Raw genomic sequence first — 18,091 nt, 5'->3', positions numbered from 1 at the left:
CCATTCATTTTAATGTGTGTATTCACACATCAGTGTTTTAGCACGGATGCATGCTCTATTTTGTCCGTGTTTATGGATTCATTATGCCCATTATAGTCTATGGGTCCATGAAAACCACGGATGCCATCTGTGTTTCACGGATCATTAGGAAGAGATGCTTAGAAAATTATTTTTCAGTTGTGCAGTGTCAGTGAAACAGGGTTGGCACACGGACAGCAAAAAACGGACACGCAGACCCAATACGGATCCTTGACGGACAGCTTCACAGAGGCATCACTGACCACCTGCTCACGGATTTAAATATGGACGTGTGAATAAAGCTTTATTCAGACGTCAGTGAATGGTGGATATGCTGTCCTTGTTCTTCATGGACAGCTCACATACCCATTGGTTTTAATGTGTGTATTCACACATCTGTGATTTACCACGGCGTAGGGGTCCAAGGTTACACCACCATGCCCTACTTTTGTCCATGTTTACGGACCAATCGCACCCATTATAGTCTATGAAAAAACACGGACATAACCCAGATGGCATCCATGTTTGGTGGTTTTCACAAGCCAGTGGTAGGAAATACGGATGACACAAGGAGGGCAAAAAAAATAGACACACAACAGATCTTCACAGAGGAACCTCTGATGTCATCACGAACATGTGAATGAGGCCTTACCTAAACAGGGAATTAAAAGCAGTCTCTGGTTCTGTAGAGGGAACGTACTACCGCAGCTGATAAAGTCCTGTAGCACAGCAGCATTGTTCAAGCAATACATTTCTGCAAAGTGAGAGGAGTAATTTATAATGGGTGGGGATCCAACTTTGGGTCTGCCCCCCCCCCCCCCCCCCCATGATCAGTCTCCTAATGACTACATTTTAAATTGTGCTCTCTGTTCTTCTAGGGAACGCATCCAGAAGTCGCACACGTCCTCGTCTACTCGGAACCTTTTATCATCTGCACAGGAGTCTGTGGCTCCACCACATTCAGCATGAGGCTCACCGTAGCTACAGACATTAAAATAGTGACTGGAGAACGTGCAATGTTTTATCATGTGAAATTATTGAAATGTGTTTGCAGTAAGGAACAAGCTAAGGGCATAAAATTATAATATATAAATATAATATCTGTGCAAAGATCTATTTACTTGCATAGATGTAAGATTTTGTGTGTAATTTTAGACTCGGGAATTGAAATTATTTGCTGTTTAGAAATCTCATGATGTGTGTATTTAATTAAAGTTGTCCTGGGAAAAATGATTTACAAGAAGTTGGAGTGTACCGGTCATTTCAGGTGACTTATCGTGTGTGTACATAAGGAATAACACAATTTCTCACCATTTTGTGACCTGTATTCTCCCTATTTCAGTTTTCCCTCTGCAAGTTCCATTTCAGACGAGCGAGTATAAGTATAAGGCCTCCTGTGCTGCCAGTTGCCGTATTGCGGACCCGCAGTACACGGGTGCCGTTCCGTGGGCATTCTGCATCCCAGATGCAGACCCATTCACTTCAACGGATCCGCAAATCCGGAGAGGCGGAATGGAGCCCTACGGAAGCACTACAAAGTGCTTCCGTGGGGTTTCGTCCCGTACTTCCGTTCCGCAAAAAGATAGAACATGTCCTATCTTTTTGCAGAACAGGCGGATCGTGGACCTATTAAAGTGAATGGGTCCGCGATCCGCTGCGGCTGCCCAACGGTCAGTGTTTGTGCATTGCGGCCCGCAGCACGGCCACGGGGCGCACACGTTCGTGTGCAGGAGGCCTAACCCTTACAGTTCTGAACTGTATTGGATAACACTAACATAATGTTGTCAGTGTTATCCAGTACATTCCAGAACTGTAAGGATTACATAGCATCATAAGTCAATATAATGCTATGCGACCCCGAGAGTGCTGGAAGTTCAGGACGGGAGATGTAATCCTGGAATACGCCTTAGGCTATTTTCACACTTGCGGCAGTGTGATCCGGCAAGCAGTTCCGTCGTCGGAACTGCCTGCCATATCCGCCGATCTGGATGTGACTGAAAGCATTTGTGAGACGGATCCGGATGCGGATCCATCCCACAAATGCATTGCGAGAACGGATCCGTCTCTCCGCTTGTCATGCGGACAGACGGATCCGTCTTGTATCTTTTTACACATTTTTACTGGTCTGCACAGGACAGATCCGGTATTTTGATACACATCCGGCACTAATACATTCCTATGGGGAAAAATGCTGAATCCGGCATTCAGGCAAGTCTTCAGTTTTTTTCGCCGGAGATAAAACCGTAGCATGCTACGGTTTTCTCTTTTGCCTGATCAGTCAAAAAGACTGAACTGAAGACATCCTGATGCATCCTAAACTGATTACTCTCCATTCAGAATGCATGGGGATATGCCTGATCAGTTCTTTTCCGGTATTAAGCCCCTAGGACGGAACTCAGTGCCGGAAAAGAAAAACGCTAGTGTGAAAGTACCCTTAAAGTTTCAGTAATATTGTGAGTTTACTGTGAGCTGCTGGTGACCAGTCACCGTTTATCCATAGCCCTATTATGTTCATAGCAGAATGTCTCCAAACTAAGATAGAGTTCTTCCGACCTTGCAAATATTCCAACCCCCATGTAAACACATCTATACTGTACAGCACGTACCACAGTTCTCACCACACACTGTCCATAAAGTTTTGCCCGCAATGTAGCAAAAAGCATAAAATAATGAAATAATGAAAACTGTGACACCAGACACAGCGCCCTTCTCATACAATACATAGCTGATTTGTGTTTTATAAAGGAGCCGGTTGCACTCAGTTACAACATAAGGAATTAAACGCACAAAAAGTCATTTAATTAAAGCATCCTCATGGTTGGCACTTTCTTCCAGATATACAAATACATTGCCCCTTTTTTTTGGCTTTTTATCAGCAAAATAGCTCTTCAGATTTTCAGAGATATTGCGTCTTCATGACCAAGGTTCACATTCAGCTACAAAACTTGGGTCATAGTTGTCTTGGATGGACAACAGTGGATCATGGAAGCAGCGGACAAGAAGTAGTCATCATGGATTTATGGGCGGTTTACAGCAATTTCCTTGTTAAGTTTCCTTCATTAACAGCACAGACTCGGCGACAGAAAAATCCACAGCCGGCAGGTGTATCACTTGTGCCCTGGTGACCGCAGGCAGATGTGTGGATGACAGCGCTTTAATTTTAAAGCTGTACGGCGAGGCGCAGATGTTAGAGGGTTGTCCGAAAATGCAAGATCCTCCAGCTGATTGCAGGACTAAGGCTCGTAGTCGGATTTATTGTAAAAAATAATTAAAATAAATGTCTCTTGCTCTCAGTGGCGCGCAGCTTTGCAAATTTTATCATACACCTCTGGAAAAGCATTCTCACAGTTTAGCTTCTGTCTCAACTTCTGATACAAGGATCCATCAAACATCTCCCAGAATTCTTCACGGCTCATGTAACAGTCTGCATAAAGCATCTGAAAACTGAATGGAGAAAGAGACAACCGTAAGTGGAATAAAATCCACATATTGTATTTGCCTGGACTTTTCTAACACAAAGCCAAAAGGGGTTTTCGGAGATTTTTTTTACTGATGACCTTTCTCTAGATCATCAATATCTGATCAGTAGAATCCCCCCCATCAGCTGTTTGAGAAGGCACCAGCGAGTGCCACGGCCTTTTTGCTGCTTTCCCTAGGCCAGTGAGGACACGTTTCTGTGTCACGTGGATGGGGCTGAACACGATCCAAGCACAGCCGCCATACAATGTACGACGCTGTGCTTGGTGAACTGAGAGAAGGTCACAGCGCTCACAGAAACGCTGGTACCCTCTTAAAACAGGTGATCGGCAGGGGTCCCTGTTCTCGGACCCCCACCAATCAGATACTGATGACTTATCCAGAGGATAGTAGAGAAAAAAGGGAATTCAGGAGCAGCACTTCATACGGCTTATGTAGAGCTGTGGTGGTATAAATGCAGCAGCTGGGCAGGAGACCCCAGATCCAAGTCGGTCCAAAGGTAAACAGTAGAAATAGAGGGCCACAGCAGCATATCCAACCAATTCTTCTTTATTGTACAAAACTCCAAAGCACAGTGTACAAAGGTAGCAACGTTTCGGCTAGGTGTAGCCTTTATCAAGCATGCTAGCCGAAACGTTGCTACCTTTGTACACTGTGCTTTGGAGTTTTGTACAATAAAGAAGAATTGGTTGGATATGCTGCTGTGGCCCTCTATTTCTACTGTATCCAGAGGATAGGTCATCAGTATAACAATCTTGGAAAATCCTTTTAAAGCAATGGAAACGTTAGAGGTTTTCTGGTGATTAGATATTAATGGCCTATCCTCAGTATAGGTCATCAATATCAGATCGGTGGGGGTCCAACACCCTGCACCCCCACCGATCATCTGTTTTGGGCAGGTGCTGATCGCTATAACGTGGACTGCAGCTCAGCTCCCATTAACTTATATAGGAGCTGAGCTACACTATCCTGGCACTACAGCGTGGACAGAATCCCATGCTTCCGGCTCCATCCACTATATAGTTTCTGGCATCGGCAGCTGCCTTAAACAGCCGATTTGGTGTAGGGGGGTGTTGGACACCTGATGAGCAATCCTGAGGTAAGCCATCAAAATTTAAGCACCAAAAATCCCCTTTAAAGGGCATCTGTCAGCAGTTTTGTACCTATGATACTGGCTGACCTGTTACATGTGCGCTTGGCAGCTGAAGACATCTGTGTTGGTCCCATGTTCACATGTGTCCGCATTGCTGAGGAAAATGAATGTTTAATATATGCAAACGAGTGTCTTAGAGAAACGGGTGCATTACCATTAGGCTAGGTCTACACTACGACATGTGTCGCGCGACATTTTGTTGCACCAATGTCGCGCGACAATTTTTATAATGGCAGTCTATGGTGTCGCACTGCAACATGCGACATGCTGCGACTGCGACGCAACAGTCGCAGAAAAATCCATCTCGAATGGATTTTCTGCGACTGTTGCGTCGCAGTTGCAGCATGTTGCATGTTGCAGTGCGACACCATAGACTGCCATTATAAAAATTGTCGCGCGACATTGGTGCAACAAAATGTCGCGCGACACATGTCGTCGTGTAGACCTAGCCTTACACCTAGAGACTCTGCTCTCTCTGCAACTGCCACACTTTCTGCACTTTGATTGATAGGACCAGGTGTGATCAAATTTTTACTGCCTGGTCCTGTCAATCAATGTGCAGAGTGACCACTAGTTGCAGAAAAAGTGGAGATTCTAGGTGTAATGGCAACACCCCCTTTGCTCCTAGAGGCTCATTTGCATATATTAAAACGTCATTTTTTTTCTCAGCAATGTGGACACATATGAACATGGGACCAACACAGATGCCTTCAGCTGTCAAGTGTACATGTAACAGGTCAGCCAGTGTCATAGGTACAAAACTGCTGACAGATGCCACTTAAGGAAAACAACAGGAATTATAAAACAGGTAAAGTTTATAAACCCTCAGGAATCGGCTGACTTGTGACCTTTACCCCGTTATCTACAATAGGTGATACCTTGCTCACTGTGATGCCTCGAACTCTGTGGTCACTTGAGTTTGTGAACATAGATCTCCATTTTTTCTAGCACTTTTTAGTTGTTTTCTGCATCTGCTACTATTTGCTTAATATTAGGAAATGGCCGATACAACAAGTACTAGAAATGAATTATCTAAATGCTTCAGCTGGTACCGCTGACTACATAGTGGTGTCAAACTATAAACTTACCCATTAACCTCTCTGACAAACTTCTCCAACTGGCGCATAGAGGATTTGGCATTAAAATGTTTTGTCTTCGGTTCCCCATATGCCCCAATATCTACATACAGCTCTGCTTCATTACCCTTGGGATGTACCATGCCAGGATGACTTTGCAGAATGAATGGACAAAGCCAAAGTGGGTAGACCTGTGAAAAGCACATACATATGAAAATCAGGACCTGGGACCTAACCTCAGTTATCATTTTACAGCTTATACACAGATATAGGGGGGGAAAGGGTGTAAAGTAGAACTGGCTTCCAATCAGATTCCACCTTTCATTTTTCAGAGCTCCTTTGGAAAATGAAAGGTGGAATCTGATTGGTTGCTTTGGGCAACTAAGCCAGTTCTACTTTACACCAGTTTGATAAATCTTTCCCATAATCTTTAAATAAGATGCACAACAAAGTCATTAATTTACTTTTCACTCATCCTGAATCAACACCTGTGCTACAGTCCAGAGCTGTATTCATAATTCTGCTGTTCATCATTGGAAATAGTAGACAAGATTGTTGTCAGGAGTATCTTTAAAGCTTAGCTGAGCTTCTACAACTGGGGCAGCTATTTTTCCTGCAGACACCATATAGTTCACATAACGCCTTATGCACAGGGCCATAAGTGTTTTGCAGTCCGCTGATCTCGGCCGAGCGCATGCCACCATTTATTTTTTTAACGTCTGTAGCAATGTCCTATCATTGTCCTTTAAACGAACAAGACTAGGACATGTTCCATTTATTTTTATTTTTTTGCAGGGCCATGGAACGGATGTGCGGAAATGAATGGGTCTGCAAAAAATGCGGATCGGATGTGGACAGAAACTACGGCTGTGTGCATAAGCCCTGGCAGAAATCATCACATCTGGTTCAGTGCAGGCACTGACTCAGGGTACTTTCACACTTGCGGCAGAGGATTCCGGCAGGCAGTTCCGTCGCCGGAACTGTCTCCCGGATCCGTCAAAACGTATGCAAACTGATGGCATTTGTCAGACGGATCAGGATCCTGATCCGTATGACGAACGCATTGAAATGCCGGATCCGTCTCTCCGGTGTCATCCGGAAAAACGCATCCGGCATTTATTTTTTTCACATGTTTTTGCGATCTGAGCATGCGCAGACCGCAATGCCGGATCAGTTTTGCCGGAACAATCGGGGCCGGATCCGGCATACATGCTTGTCAATGGGAAAAAATGCTTTCGGAATCCGGTATTATCTCCGTCCTGAAAAGGCAAAAAGATTGCTCTCCATTCAGAATGCATTAGGATAAAACTGATCAGTTCTTTTCCGGTATTGAGCCCCTAGGACGGAACTCAGTGCCGGAAAAGAAAAACGCTAGTGTGAAAGTAGCCTCAACCAAAGACTACTGGGAGATTCCACCTCTAAAGCCTACAGAATTTGTGGCTGGAAAATCCAAAGTTTTTACAGTAGAAGCAAAGTGCATGAGATTTTACAAAATTTTACAAAATCTCAAAACTGGCCTGCAGTTGTGGATTTTAATTGTACAGCCTGTCAAATTATAATACAGGAAAATCTGCAGCTTGGAACACATTCAGATTTTGTAGCTGATCCGAAGCAGAAATGTATGCCCCTTGTGGATGTCCCCTAAAGGGGTAATTTACTTTAAAGGGGTTGTCCGAGCTTTTAATATTGATGACCTATTGTCAGGATAGGTCATTAATATCAGATCAGCGGGGGTCCGACAGCCCCGCCGATCAGTTGAATGAAGGGAAGGCGTGGGCCCGTCTCTCTTCCTGATCACCGCTTCTTTTCCATAGACATAGCAGCAGCGAGCAGGAAGAGAGAAGGGAGACGGCATGCGCTCACTGCGTGGGCCTTCCCTTCATATAGCTGATGGGAGGGGGTGTTGGGTGTCGGACCCCTCTGATCTGGTATTGATGACCTATCTTGAGGATAGAAGAAGTAGAACAGCCAGCACTCCGTTATGTAGTGAGCGGTGCGCGCGTCTAGGGTCGGTGTCCCATCAATCCAGGTACAAAGAAGACAGGCACTCTATACGATGAATGCAATATTATCTTTTTAATTCTCACATGGAGGAGCAGAATCTGTTCCTCCATGTGGGAATTAAGAAGATAATATTGCATTCATCGTAGCGAGTGCCGGTCTTCTTTGTACCTATCCTGAGGATAGGTGATCAATATTTAAAGCCCGGAGAACCCCTTTAAGAGACTAGCACTTTTTTCAGTCACCTACTGTATGTGTTATTCCCAGTACATACATTAATCTCCTTGTGGAAGGCATTGATGGCTTTCTGCAGACATTTCATTGGGACAAGCATGTCCTGCACCACGTGATGCTGCTCATACAGTCTTCGGATGGTTTCCCCTTGGGTGAGCTTTAATAGGGAGATTTTCGGCGGCACCATCCAACCAAAGAGATAACGAAACACTGGGTTATTGCCAAAGGGAATGATGTCCTAGAACAAAAAGAAGAACGTTATCAATGGTTGTATGTTCTGCCCCGGAAGGATATCTAAATTAGTTTCTGGGAAAAATATGGAGGATGATGCTTTTTTCCTCACTTTTCTCAAGCTTACAGAAACAAGAAGTGCTACCATAAGATTAGGGCCCACAGACTAAAGGTGGCCGACAGCTGTTCCTATCCCCCATAGGCATGCATGTCTTCTCCACAAAAATAAGGGAACAACTGGCTGCTTATCTCCGTCAAGAACAAAAGGATTGGCCATATTGAAACCAGCATGCTCCATCCTTCCTCCACCTGACATCTGCTGTTGTGGGAGAGTTGCGCCCCCCCCCCCCCACACACACACACACACACACATTATGTAGGTTTGACGGGTTCGGCCAATATTCATCTAATGAATACGGTCACCTTAATTCTATTTGTGGAGTCTACAGTGAGCAGTCATAGCACACTTTACCATTGAGTATCCTCTGTTAGGGGATATGGACACCACAGACAGACACCCCCATCAATGATCCAGAACTGACTTCATAAGTCCATGTATTACGTGGTCAATTGAAATTCAGTACCCATCATGTAACACTACATTTGTGTAGTTTATATGGGACACCTACCTGCATCTCCCAGAAGATACTTTTGGTATGTCTGTGATAGTAGTGGCGTAAGGGGATGTACTCAGTTCCACTTTGGTTATTTTTTAAATATGATTCCACGTGACGGAAAAACCAAGGTTTCCAAAAATTTCCAATTTTATTGATCTTTGAACGCATGAAAAATATAATTGTGTTAATAAAGATGAAGCAGGTCCAAAAAAATCAAGAAGCAAATCAGGAAAGGAAAGGACAGTCACTTACTTGGTCTGGCTGAGCCTCATCCGTCAGGACGCCTGTCATTATCACAGCCTCGTCGGCAGAGAAGACCAAACCTTCCACAAAATAGTTGTCTTTTTTCTTGGACTCTGTTGAAAACCTCTCGCAGATCTTCTCCAGGCCCCTCACAGGGCTGTAGTGCAGTTTCACATACTTCTTCACCGGGATAATCTTTATTTCTGCAGCAACCAAAAAGCCCAGGGTACCACAGGACCAGGGGACGGCATAGAAGAGGTCGGAGTTTTCGGTCTGCAAAGAGAATTGATTATATAGCCAAGTCACAAACACAGTGCGCAAAACACTTCTCATAAAAGGGGAGTAGAATACTGATAACCTATCCTCAGGGTAGGTCATCAATATCTGACTATGGTGGATCCGATATCTGGCACCGCCACCGATCTGAATCAGATCATTTTTATTCAGATTAACTGTACGCACCGCCACCGATCAGCTGTTAGAAGAGGCAGTGGCGCCCCAGTGAGTATGGTGGGCTCCTTACAGCAGTGTTTCCTAACCAGTGTGCCTCCAGCTGTTGCAAAACTACAACTCCCAGCATGCCCGGACAGCCTTTGGCTGTGCGGGCATGCTGGGTGGTGTAGTTTTGCAACAGCTGGAGGCACACTGGTTGGAAAACACTGCCTTACAGCATACCTAGTACAGCGCCATTCTATATTTAGTGGCTGTGCTTGGTATTGCAGCCCAGGAACACACACTTGAATGGGACCGAGCTACAAATAGGACATGTGAATGATAAAACTGCCACCACTGGCCTAGGACTATTCACTTGAATGGGACTAAGCTGAAATAAGGCCATGTCACTGATGAACGTGACATCACTGGCCTAGGAAGAGGTCGCGGCCACTTCAAACAGTTGACCATCAGGGGTGTCAGCAGTTGGACCAAATATAGATGACCTATCCAGGGAACAGGTCATCAATATTCTACTCCCGGAAAACCCCTTTAATTACTGGAATGAGATTCAGTCTTACCGGTGTACACCGCACGAGGCTCCCATCAGCAAGGACAAGTTCATAGGCCAAGCAGATATTTTGGAAGAGTCCAAAGTTATGGGATGAAGATTCGACTCCTGTTCCCATAATCAGACCACCTACAGCAGAAAATACAGCTTGTTTATGAACCTCAGATTTTACAGGGTTAGCGGACATGGCTCCAGGAACCTCAAATGATCGGTGGTTACCAGGGAAAGCTGCATTTGGCCACACAAGTGTAGTGTTACATGATGGGTACTGAATTTCAATTGACCACGTAATACATGGACTTATCAAGTCAGTTCTGGATCATTGATGGGGGTGTCTGTCTGTGATGTCCATATGCCCTAACAGAGGATATGGAAAGGTGTTATCTTCATGAGACTTTCCTTTAAACAGTATCTATCAGCAGTTTTGTCCCTATGACCCTGGCTGACCTGTTACATGTGCGCTTGGCAGCTGAAGGCATCTGTGTTGGCCCCATGTTCATATGTGCCCGCATTGCTGAGAAAAAGTATGTATTGATATATGCAAATTAGCCTAGAGGCTCTGCTCTTTGATTGACAGGTCAGATGTGATGATGTTTTCACTGCCTGGTCCTGTCAATTAAAGTGCAGAAGGTGCAGCAGTTGCAGAGAGAGCAGAGAATCCAGGAGTAATGGCAACGCCCCCGTTGCTCCTAGAGGCTATTTTGCATATATTGTAACAAAATTTTTCTCAGCGATGCGGGCACATATGAACATGGGACCAACACAGATCCCTACAGCTGCCAAGCGCACATGTAACAGGTCAGCCAGTGTCATAGGTACAAAACTGCTGACAGATGCCCTTTAATCAACCTGCCTGCAGTAATAAGCCCAAAGCCTGAAGTTTCCACTAATGCATTGATGTTCTGATGACATCACTTCCTGTTCTGGCAATTCAATGCCATCATAAAAAGCAAATTTTTTACTTTTATCTCTTACCTCCTAAATTCTTAAAATGTATACTTGTCAACTCTCTCAGCACAAAACAAAGTCCTACTTTCTGCTTTTATACATTTCCTCTTACCGACTGTCAGATCATCCAGCTCTGGTACTACTGGAAGAGTCCAGCCAATGGAATTCAGAAGGGCTGTCACCTGACCCATATTCACCAAAGGTTCTACACGTACAATCTAAAGAGAGCACACACAAAAATATTGAATAGGAAATATTATGATATTAATTAAAGGGGTTGTGCAAGATTTATTAACAATGTCCTGTGCAGCAGGCTGTATGAAATAAAATAAAACATGACCACTGAAGCCAATCTATGGCCTCAGCGGTCACAAGTGCATCGGCATGTGACCACTGAGGTCAGTGACTGGCTGCAGCAGCCATTTAAACGATGAACGGCAAATGACTGCTGCAGGCCCAGCAGGGAATCAGAGATTCGAGACATGAGAGTGAGTGTGGGTTTTATCTTCATTTCATTAGCCTCAAGCTCTCTGGACCCCTTTTTTTTTACTTTTCGAAACCCCTTTAGATGGGTTATGCCAAGAAATATATTCAGTATATTCAGAATCTTCAAACCAGCACCTGGATCTGAATACTTTTGTAATTGAATATAATGAAAAATGTAGTATAGCCACTGAGTTATTCAATAAAATGTATCTGTATAGCGCCACCTGCTGTTTGTTATTTTCCTTATTTCTTCATCCACCTAAATGAAGTGGTCAAAAGCGCTCAGTTCAAATCTTCAACTGCCATCAGCCATATCTTCTGTTAGAAGCTGTGGTAGTTATAGGGAGAGAGCTGCAGCAGAAAGGACACACCCCCTAAGAAAAGACACGCCCCCTGAGCTGTCAGCCTGAAATAAATCTAGCAGAACAACGAGAACAATGGATGGGGAGATCTGGATCCATGTGAGGTACAGGGCTGGTTCTAGCTTTATTAGAAAGAGGCTGTCATGTACTATATGATGTCTGATTTTCATTTTTTACATCAATCACGGCATAAGCCCTTTAACCCCTTAGTTACCAGCCTGTTTTGGGCCTTACTGACCAAGCGTTTTTCTTCCTTTTCTCATCGTCGCGTTCCAAGAGCTATAACTTTTTTATTTTTACGTCTATATAGCTTTATGAGGGCTTGTTTTTTACGGGACAAGTTGTAGTTTTTAATGGCGCCATTTTGGGGTACACATAACTTTCTGATTAACTTTTATTAACTCTTTCTGGGAGGGAGATGGGAAAAACAGCAATACTGCCACTGCGTTTTTATGTTCTAAATTTTACGGCGTTCATTTTTCGGTATAAATAACATAATATCTTTATTCTCCGGGTCAGGTACGATTACAGTGATACCAAATACATATAATTTTTTTTTAACGTTTTACAACTTTTTTGAAATACAACCCCTTTTTCTTTCAAAGGGCTTCTGTCACCCCACTAAACTCCTTTTTTTTTTGTGTACTTATAATCCCTATCCTGCCATATTGCCATACATTATGTTATTAATAATTTTCGTTCAGTAGATTTAGCAAAAAACTTACTTTTATGATATGCTAATTACCTGTCTACCAGCAAGTAGGGCGTCTACTTGCTGGTAGCAGCAGCAGAAAACCGCCCCCTCCTTCTGTTAATTGACAGGGCCAGCCGCGATCTCCTCCTCCGGCCGGCCCTGTCAGCATTTCAAAAATCGCGCGCCTGTGTTGATTCGGCGCAGGTGCTCTGAGAGAAGGAGGCTCGCCTCCTCAGCACTCCCTCAGTGCGCCTGCGCCGATGATGTCACCGAAAGAGAAGACGTCATCGGCGCAGGCGCACTCAGGGAGTGCTGAGGAGGCGAGCCTCCTTATCTCAGAGCGCCTGCGCAGATTCAACACAGGCGCGCGATTTTTGAAATGCTGACAGGGCCAGCCGGAGGAGGAGATTGCGGCTGGCCCTGTCAATCAACAGGAGGAGGGGGGCGGTTTTCTGCGGCTGCTACCAGCAAGTAGACGCCCTACTTGCTGGTAGACAGGTAATTAGCATATCATAAAAGTATGTTTTTTGCTAAATCTACTGAACGAAAATTATTAATAACATAATGTATGGCAATATGGCAGGATAGGGATTATAAGTACACAAAAAAAAAAAAATGAGGTGACAGAAGCCCTTTAAAGAAAAATATGTTTTTGCATTGCCACTTCCCAAGACCCATAACTTTTTTATTTTTCTTTATATGGAGTTGTGTAAGGGCTTGCTTTTTGGGGGACAACTTGTATTTTTCATTGGTATCATTTTGGAGTAAATTGCGCTTTTTGATCGCTTGTTATTACGTTTTTTTGATGGCAACTAAGAATAAATTAGCAATTCTGTCTTTTTAAAAAAAAAAAAATTACGGCGTTCACTGTAGGGGATAATTTACGTGATATTTATGTAGTCCGGGTCGTTATGGACGTGGGGAAGAATTTTTTTGCAATTTTTTTCATTGAAAAGGGTATTTTCAATGGAACAAAAAGCATAATTTTTTTAATGGTATTTTTTTTTTATTGAATAAATGAGTTTTTTTTACCATTTAATAGTCCCACAAGGGGACTATAACAGACAGCTTTTTGATTGCTTCTAAAATGCAATGCACTATCCCTATAGTGTATTGCATTTTAATGGCAATGCTATTCTGAAATTGACCAGCAGGCTGCGCCAGAGAGGCGCAGCCTGCTGGAAATTACTGAAGGCTGGTCTGGGGCCTACATCAGACCCCAGGAAGCCTTCACACACATCGGCACCCCGCGATCGCATTTGCGGGGTGCCGATGGGAGACATTGCCCGCAGCATGTAAAGTGTTAAACAGCCCGGATCGGCACTCCTACCCGAGGACCCGTGCAGCGCTAAGGCCCCTTTCACACGGACGAAAATTTCACGCAGGTGCAATACGTGAGGTGAACGCATTGCACCCGCACTGAATCCGGACCCATTCACTTCAATGGGGTTGTGTACATGAGCGGTGATTTTCACGCTGTCACGGCCTATGGTGTCTGCCGTGACACTGTTGCCACGCTTGCTGTTGCTGGTGGCAACGTGTTGCTGTTTTGGCATGTTATGGCAGTGTCACGGGTTTTGTTGTGTGCGCCGTGACTTGCTTTTTGCTTGTGTGTGCAATTCCCCTTTAGTTGCTACTTCCTTGTGTTTGGTTCACTTGGGGTTAATGTGTGTTCTTGGTGTGGGCGTGGCCGCTTTGGGCTATTTAGCTTCTGCTTGATGCCTGTAGCTCAGTGTTCCTCCAGGCTTGGTGTGTGCTGGTGGTTCACTGCTCCTGGCTTTACCATCTGTCCAGTGAGGGCCACCCTTGTGGTCATCCAGGTCTTCCTGGTGTCTCCTTCCCATCCTACCCTTTGTTGTTTGGTGTGGGTTTTGTCCAGGGTGTATTTATGTCTAGTGTGTTGTGACTGTCTGGTCTGTTTTTGTTGAGTCCAGCATGTCTGCTAGATATTCCCCTGTTGTATGTTGTACCTCTGTGAGGGGGCTGGTTTCCTGGAGGGGTGACCCATAAGCCAGTATGCAGCGCTGCCTGGGGCTACCGTGCACCTTGCTGCATGGGGGTCCAGGCAGTAACTGGTATGCTGGTTTCCTGTATGCGTTGTTTGAGTTGTGCCCTGTTTGGTGTGTAGGCTCCGGTTCGTATGCACGGATTCCAGTCGTGGTGGCAGCGGCAGGTAAGTGAGTTTTCTGGTGTTCTTGCCTGCCGATCCAGTTGCTGTATATGGTCATTTCCCTTCCACCTGTTACAAGGAAGCTGGAGACTCCTGTTCGTCTGAGTCCCTGAGGAACTGGTTGTCTCCTATTCCTGACCCCTATGCCAGGGACCGTCAGGGTCAGCAGGATCCAGGTTCCAGTGTATGAGCCCTCCCGCCTTCAGTGTTCGCTTATGCGGTCAGGAGATCAGGGTCAGGATTAGGGCGGCTGTAGGTTGTGGCCTAGTAACAGTTCCCACTATACGGTGGGGAGTTTCCTCCACTCCCCATCGTGACACACGCATCATTTGTGCTTGGCGTGAAAATCGCAGCATGTTCTATATTCTGCGTTTTTCACGCAACGCGGGCCCCATAGAAATGAAAATCGCAAGCAAGTGCGGATGCGGTGCGATTTTCATGCATGGTTGCTAGGAGATGATAGGGATGAGCAACCCCGGACCCCATTAAAGTCTATTTACTGTATTACTTTCCCTTATAACATTGTTATAAGTGAAAATAATACCATTCTTAAAACAGAATGCTTAGTAAAATGTGCCTTGAGGGGTTAAAAAATAATGAACTCCCCTCATCCACTTGATCGCGCAACCAGCATAGTCTTCTTTCAGGACCTGCAAAAGGACCTTTGATGACGTAATCGCGCTCACCACGTGGTGAGCGTGATTACGTCATCAAAGGTCCTTTTGCAGATCCTGAAAGAAGACTATGCTGGCTGCGCGATCAAGTGGATGAGGTGAGTAATGTTTTTATAAAAAAAATTAACCCTCAATTGACATTTTACTAAGCATTATGTATTAGGAATGCTATTATTTTCTATTATAACCATGTTTCAATACCTGTCTCTTGGTGTCCACCTCCAAGATGTCCATCAGATTGATCATTATGTTCTTATGTGTGTTCTTGTACTTCCCAACACGCAGGGACACGGTGAGCCAGCCGGGCCTTCCAGTACACATGAAGTTTTTACCTCCTTCAGCCTTCCAGCGACGAACCTGGAAAAAGAGAGGAACATACTATACATCACACTAGTTAAAAGGGGTTGTCCGAGATTTTGATATTGATGGCCTATCCTCAGGAGAGGTCATCAATATCTGATTCACCACAGCTGGAGTGCCGGAGGTTAGCCATCACAGGCCTAGTGTCACCGCCAGTTCTGTGAGAAGATCTGGCAGACGTTCTTCTCTATCTCTTGTATGATGTTCTTTGTTTTGGTTTCACTTTCTCATCTCCTTTCCTTCTGCCAGGTGTCACTTATTTCGACTAATCGTCTTCCTTTATAATCCCTCCCATACTGCCTCACTTTGCGGTTTATACTACTTCCTGGATGTGGTGTTCACTGCTGGAGGCTGCTTCTGCTGTTTGTTCAGATAAGTCATTTACTTTGTGTTTCCTTGCTGGCTTGATTCTAGGTGACCCTGACTCCGTCCGTATTAAGTGCAGGGAGCAGGTGGTCGTGTCCCCTCACTATTATAGGGTTTTCAGGTGTCACACAGTATTAGGTACGCGGGCATGCAATCTTCTACCATACAGACCCTTGCATGGGCATAGCAGTCAGGGAGAGCTCTTATGGTTTTATAGGGCTCACCTATAAGCTCCTTAGTTTGGGATCAAGCCAGTCGCTCGTTTATTTATATGTTCCAGCTATCTGCTAACTTCATCCGTGATACCTAGGCCATGTAACCAATGAACATGACGTCACTGGCCCATCGAAAAGCCTAAGCGCTCAGCGGAGAGCCACGACCTCTTCAAACAATTGAGGAAACTGGGGGGGCAGGGTCCCCAATTCTGCATTCCTAGAGATATGCCATCAATTTCCCAAATGGGCCAACCCTTTTAAAAGGATTTTCCATCTTCTAACATGCAAAGTGGTCCCACAAAAATAAAATAAAAATTATCTAATCACCATTCCAGTGCTGACCCTCTGTTCCTTCCGCACCCCTTGCAGTCCCTGGAGGGTGAACTTCTAGATGCGGTCACATGCACCTCTGCAGCCATTCACGGTTGATCACATGCCGCTTGGCTGCAGCGATGCATGTGACACCTCTAGGGACCGGAAGGAGGACGGAACAGAAGTTTGGCATCTGCTGAAGGGATTTTTCTATTTTTGTGGTACACTTTGCAGGCATATTGAAAATGGGGTCAGAAGGTGGAAAACCCCTTTAAGTCCTGGAATATCCCTTTAACATCCCGAAATAGCTTGTTCTGCAAAAACACCTTCTCGAAACACCCATAAGAAGTGGCCGACGTCTCACCTGCTCTTGAATGTCCTTCACCCTCCGGTCGTGCTGTTTGGGCGCGCTGCACATTTTGAACACCAGCCAGGCTCTGGCGTAATAATACACGTCGAAAACCACGGAGAGGGGCAGCAAGAAGAGGCAGACGAACACCCATCGGTGGTGCACGATGACGTACTCGAAGCCTTTCGCCCTGATCCACAGCAGTAACAGGACAAGCGAGCCGGCCAGGTACAAGATCAGGTCCATGGCGTCCGGAGAACCTAGAAAAGCACAGGTGTGAATTCTGCTCTATGTAAAAAAAAACTGCCAACATGCCCACATGAGCCCCATGACAACCAGCCACATGACCCTCAGGCTATTATTGCTGCAAACCTGACAAAGAGGGGAAACTACTACCCCCAGCATGCACTGACTGTAGGAAAGCAGCCACCCTCAAGCTAAATGTCGCCACTGACCCAAACGTGACAATAGCACACCCATCAGTCACAGAATATTCTAAGCTGCTGTGAAACTACAAATCCCAGCATGCTCCAGTCACGTCTATGGGAGTTCCAAGTACAGCTGAGCAAGTGTGCATGCTGGGAGTTGTAGTTTCACAACAGCTGGAGGTTGCCGTCCCCTGGTGTAAGCTGAAGCCATACCTGCAGGTCCACAAAGCAGCCCTCGCCTCCTCTCACTCGCCTTTCAAAACGAAGCACTTTGCTGTCAAGCTAAGCCCCGCCCCTACAGCGTCGCCTCCTCCCATTCGCCACTGTGATTGGCTGTTTCGCCGCTCGATCAAGCTGGGCTCAGGTGGTGCGTTTCCAGGCTGCGGCCAATCAGATATTGAGTTCGGGATCGGAACAGAGTGGAAAGCGGCGCTTGGAAGGAGCGGTCCAATCCGCGGGAAGATGGGCGGGACCGCCTGGTTGCCACGGTGATGGTGACTGGCGAGACCACTGAATCAGTGTAGGGGACACCTGCGGTAGCGATGCGTTTTATTGTATCACATATTATTTTAGCGTGCCTACCGCGTGTTGAGGTGTCTCCAGTCATTTACTCACTTTGCCAATTTTATTTTTTATTTGATGTGAAAAGCAGAGCCCCAGAATTATTGAATATG

At 45.3% G+C, this 18,091-nt stretch overlaps 2 protein-coding genes across 3 annotated transcripts in view; one reads left to right on the top strand and one right to left on the bottom strand.

The window, feature by feature from the left end:
* LEXM (lymphocyte expansion molecule) overlaps positions 1-1,390 on the top strand; it is a 30,980-nt gene extending 29,590 nt beyond the window's left edge. The window contains exon 10 of the mRNA XM_040407239.1: positions 897-1,390. Within this exon, the coding sequence (XP_040263173.1) occupies positions 897-987 (91 nt within the window). The 3' untranslated portion in view covers positions 988-1,390. The remainder of the gene's footprint in view (positions 1-896) is intronic.
* Positions 1,391-2,731: 1,341 nt separating this feature from the next.
* Positions 2,732-17,728, bottom strand: DHCR24 (24-dehydrocholesterol reductase). 2 transcript variants are annotated; one of them, XM_040407401.1, is made up of 10 exons: positions 17,631-17,728; positions 17,005-17,249; positions 15,589-15,744; positions 11,114-11,219; positions 10,064-10,182; positions 9,060-9,323; positions 8,820-8,963; positions 8,000-8,197; positions 5,737-5,915; positions 2,732-3,462 (listed from the first exon to the last, which is right to left on the bottom strand). In XM_040407401.1, exons 2-10 carry the CDS (start codon positions 17,233-17,235, stop codon positions 3,309-3,311), a joined length of 1,551 nt encoding a protein of 516 aa, XP_040263335.1. In that variant the 5' UTR covers positions 17,236-17,249; positions 17,631-17,728; the 3' UTR covers positions 2,732-3,308. The 2 variants fall into 2 exon arrangements, with proteins under 2 accessions (XP_040263335.1, XP_040263336.1); XM_040407402.1 differs by lacking the exon at positions 17,631-17,728 and adding an exon at positions 17,362-17,382.
* Positions 17,729-18,091: the final 363 nt, after the last annotated feature.

This window comes from Bufo bufo, chromosome 9 (genome assembly GCF_905171765.1).
Source record: "Bufo bufo chromosome 9, aBufBuf1.1, whole genome shotgun sequence".
NCBI lineage: Eukaryota > Metazoa > Chordata > Amphibia > Anura > Bufonidae > Bufo > Bufo bufo.
This window is presented reverse-complemented; position numbering and strand designations above follow the sequence as displayed.

Coding starts and splice junctions, on each gene's coding strand:
- DHCR24 (XM_040407401.1), bottom strand. CDS start 17,235: ATGGACCTGATCTTGTACCTGGCCGGCTCGCTTGTCCTGTTACTGCTG. Junction 9,324..10,063: donor GCCTCGTGCGGTGTACACCG/GTAAGACTGAAT, acceptor TTCTCTTTGCAG/ACCGAAAACTCCGACCTCTT. Junction 3,463..5,736: donor TTTGTCAGAGAGGTTAATGG/GTAAGTTTATAG, acceptor TTCTCCATTCAG/TTTTCAGATGCTTTATGCAG.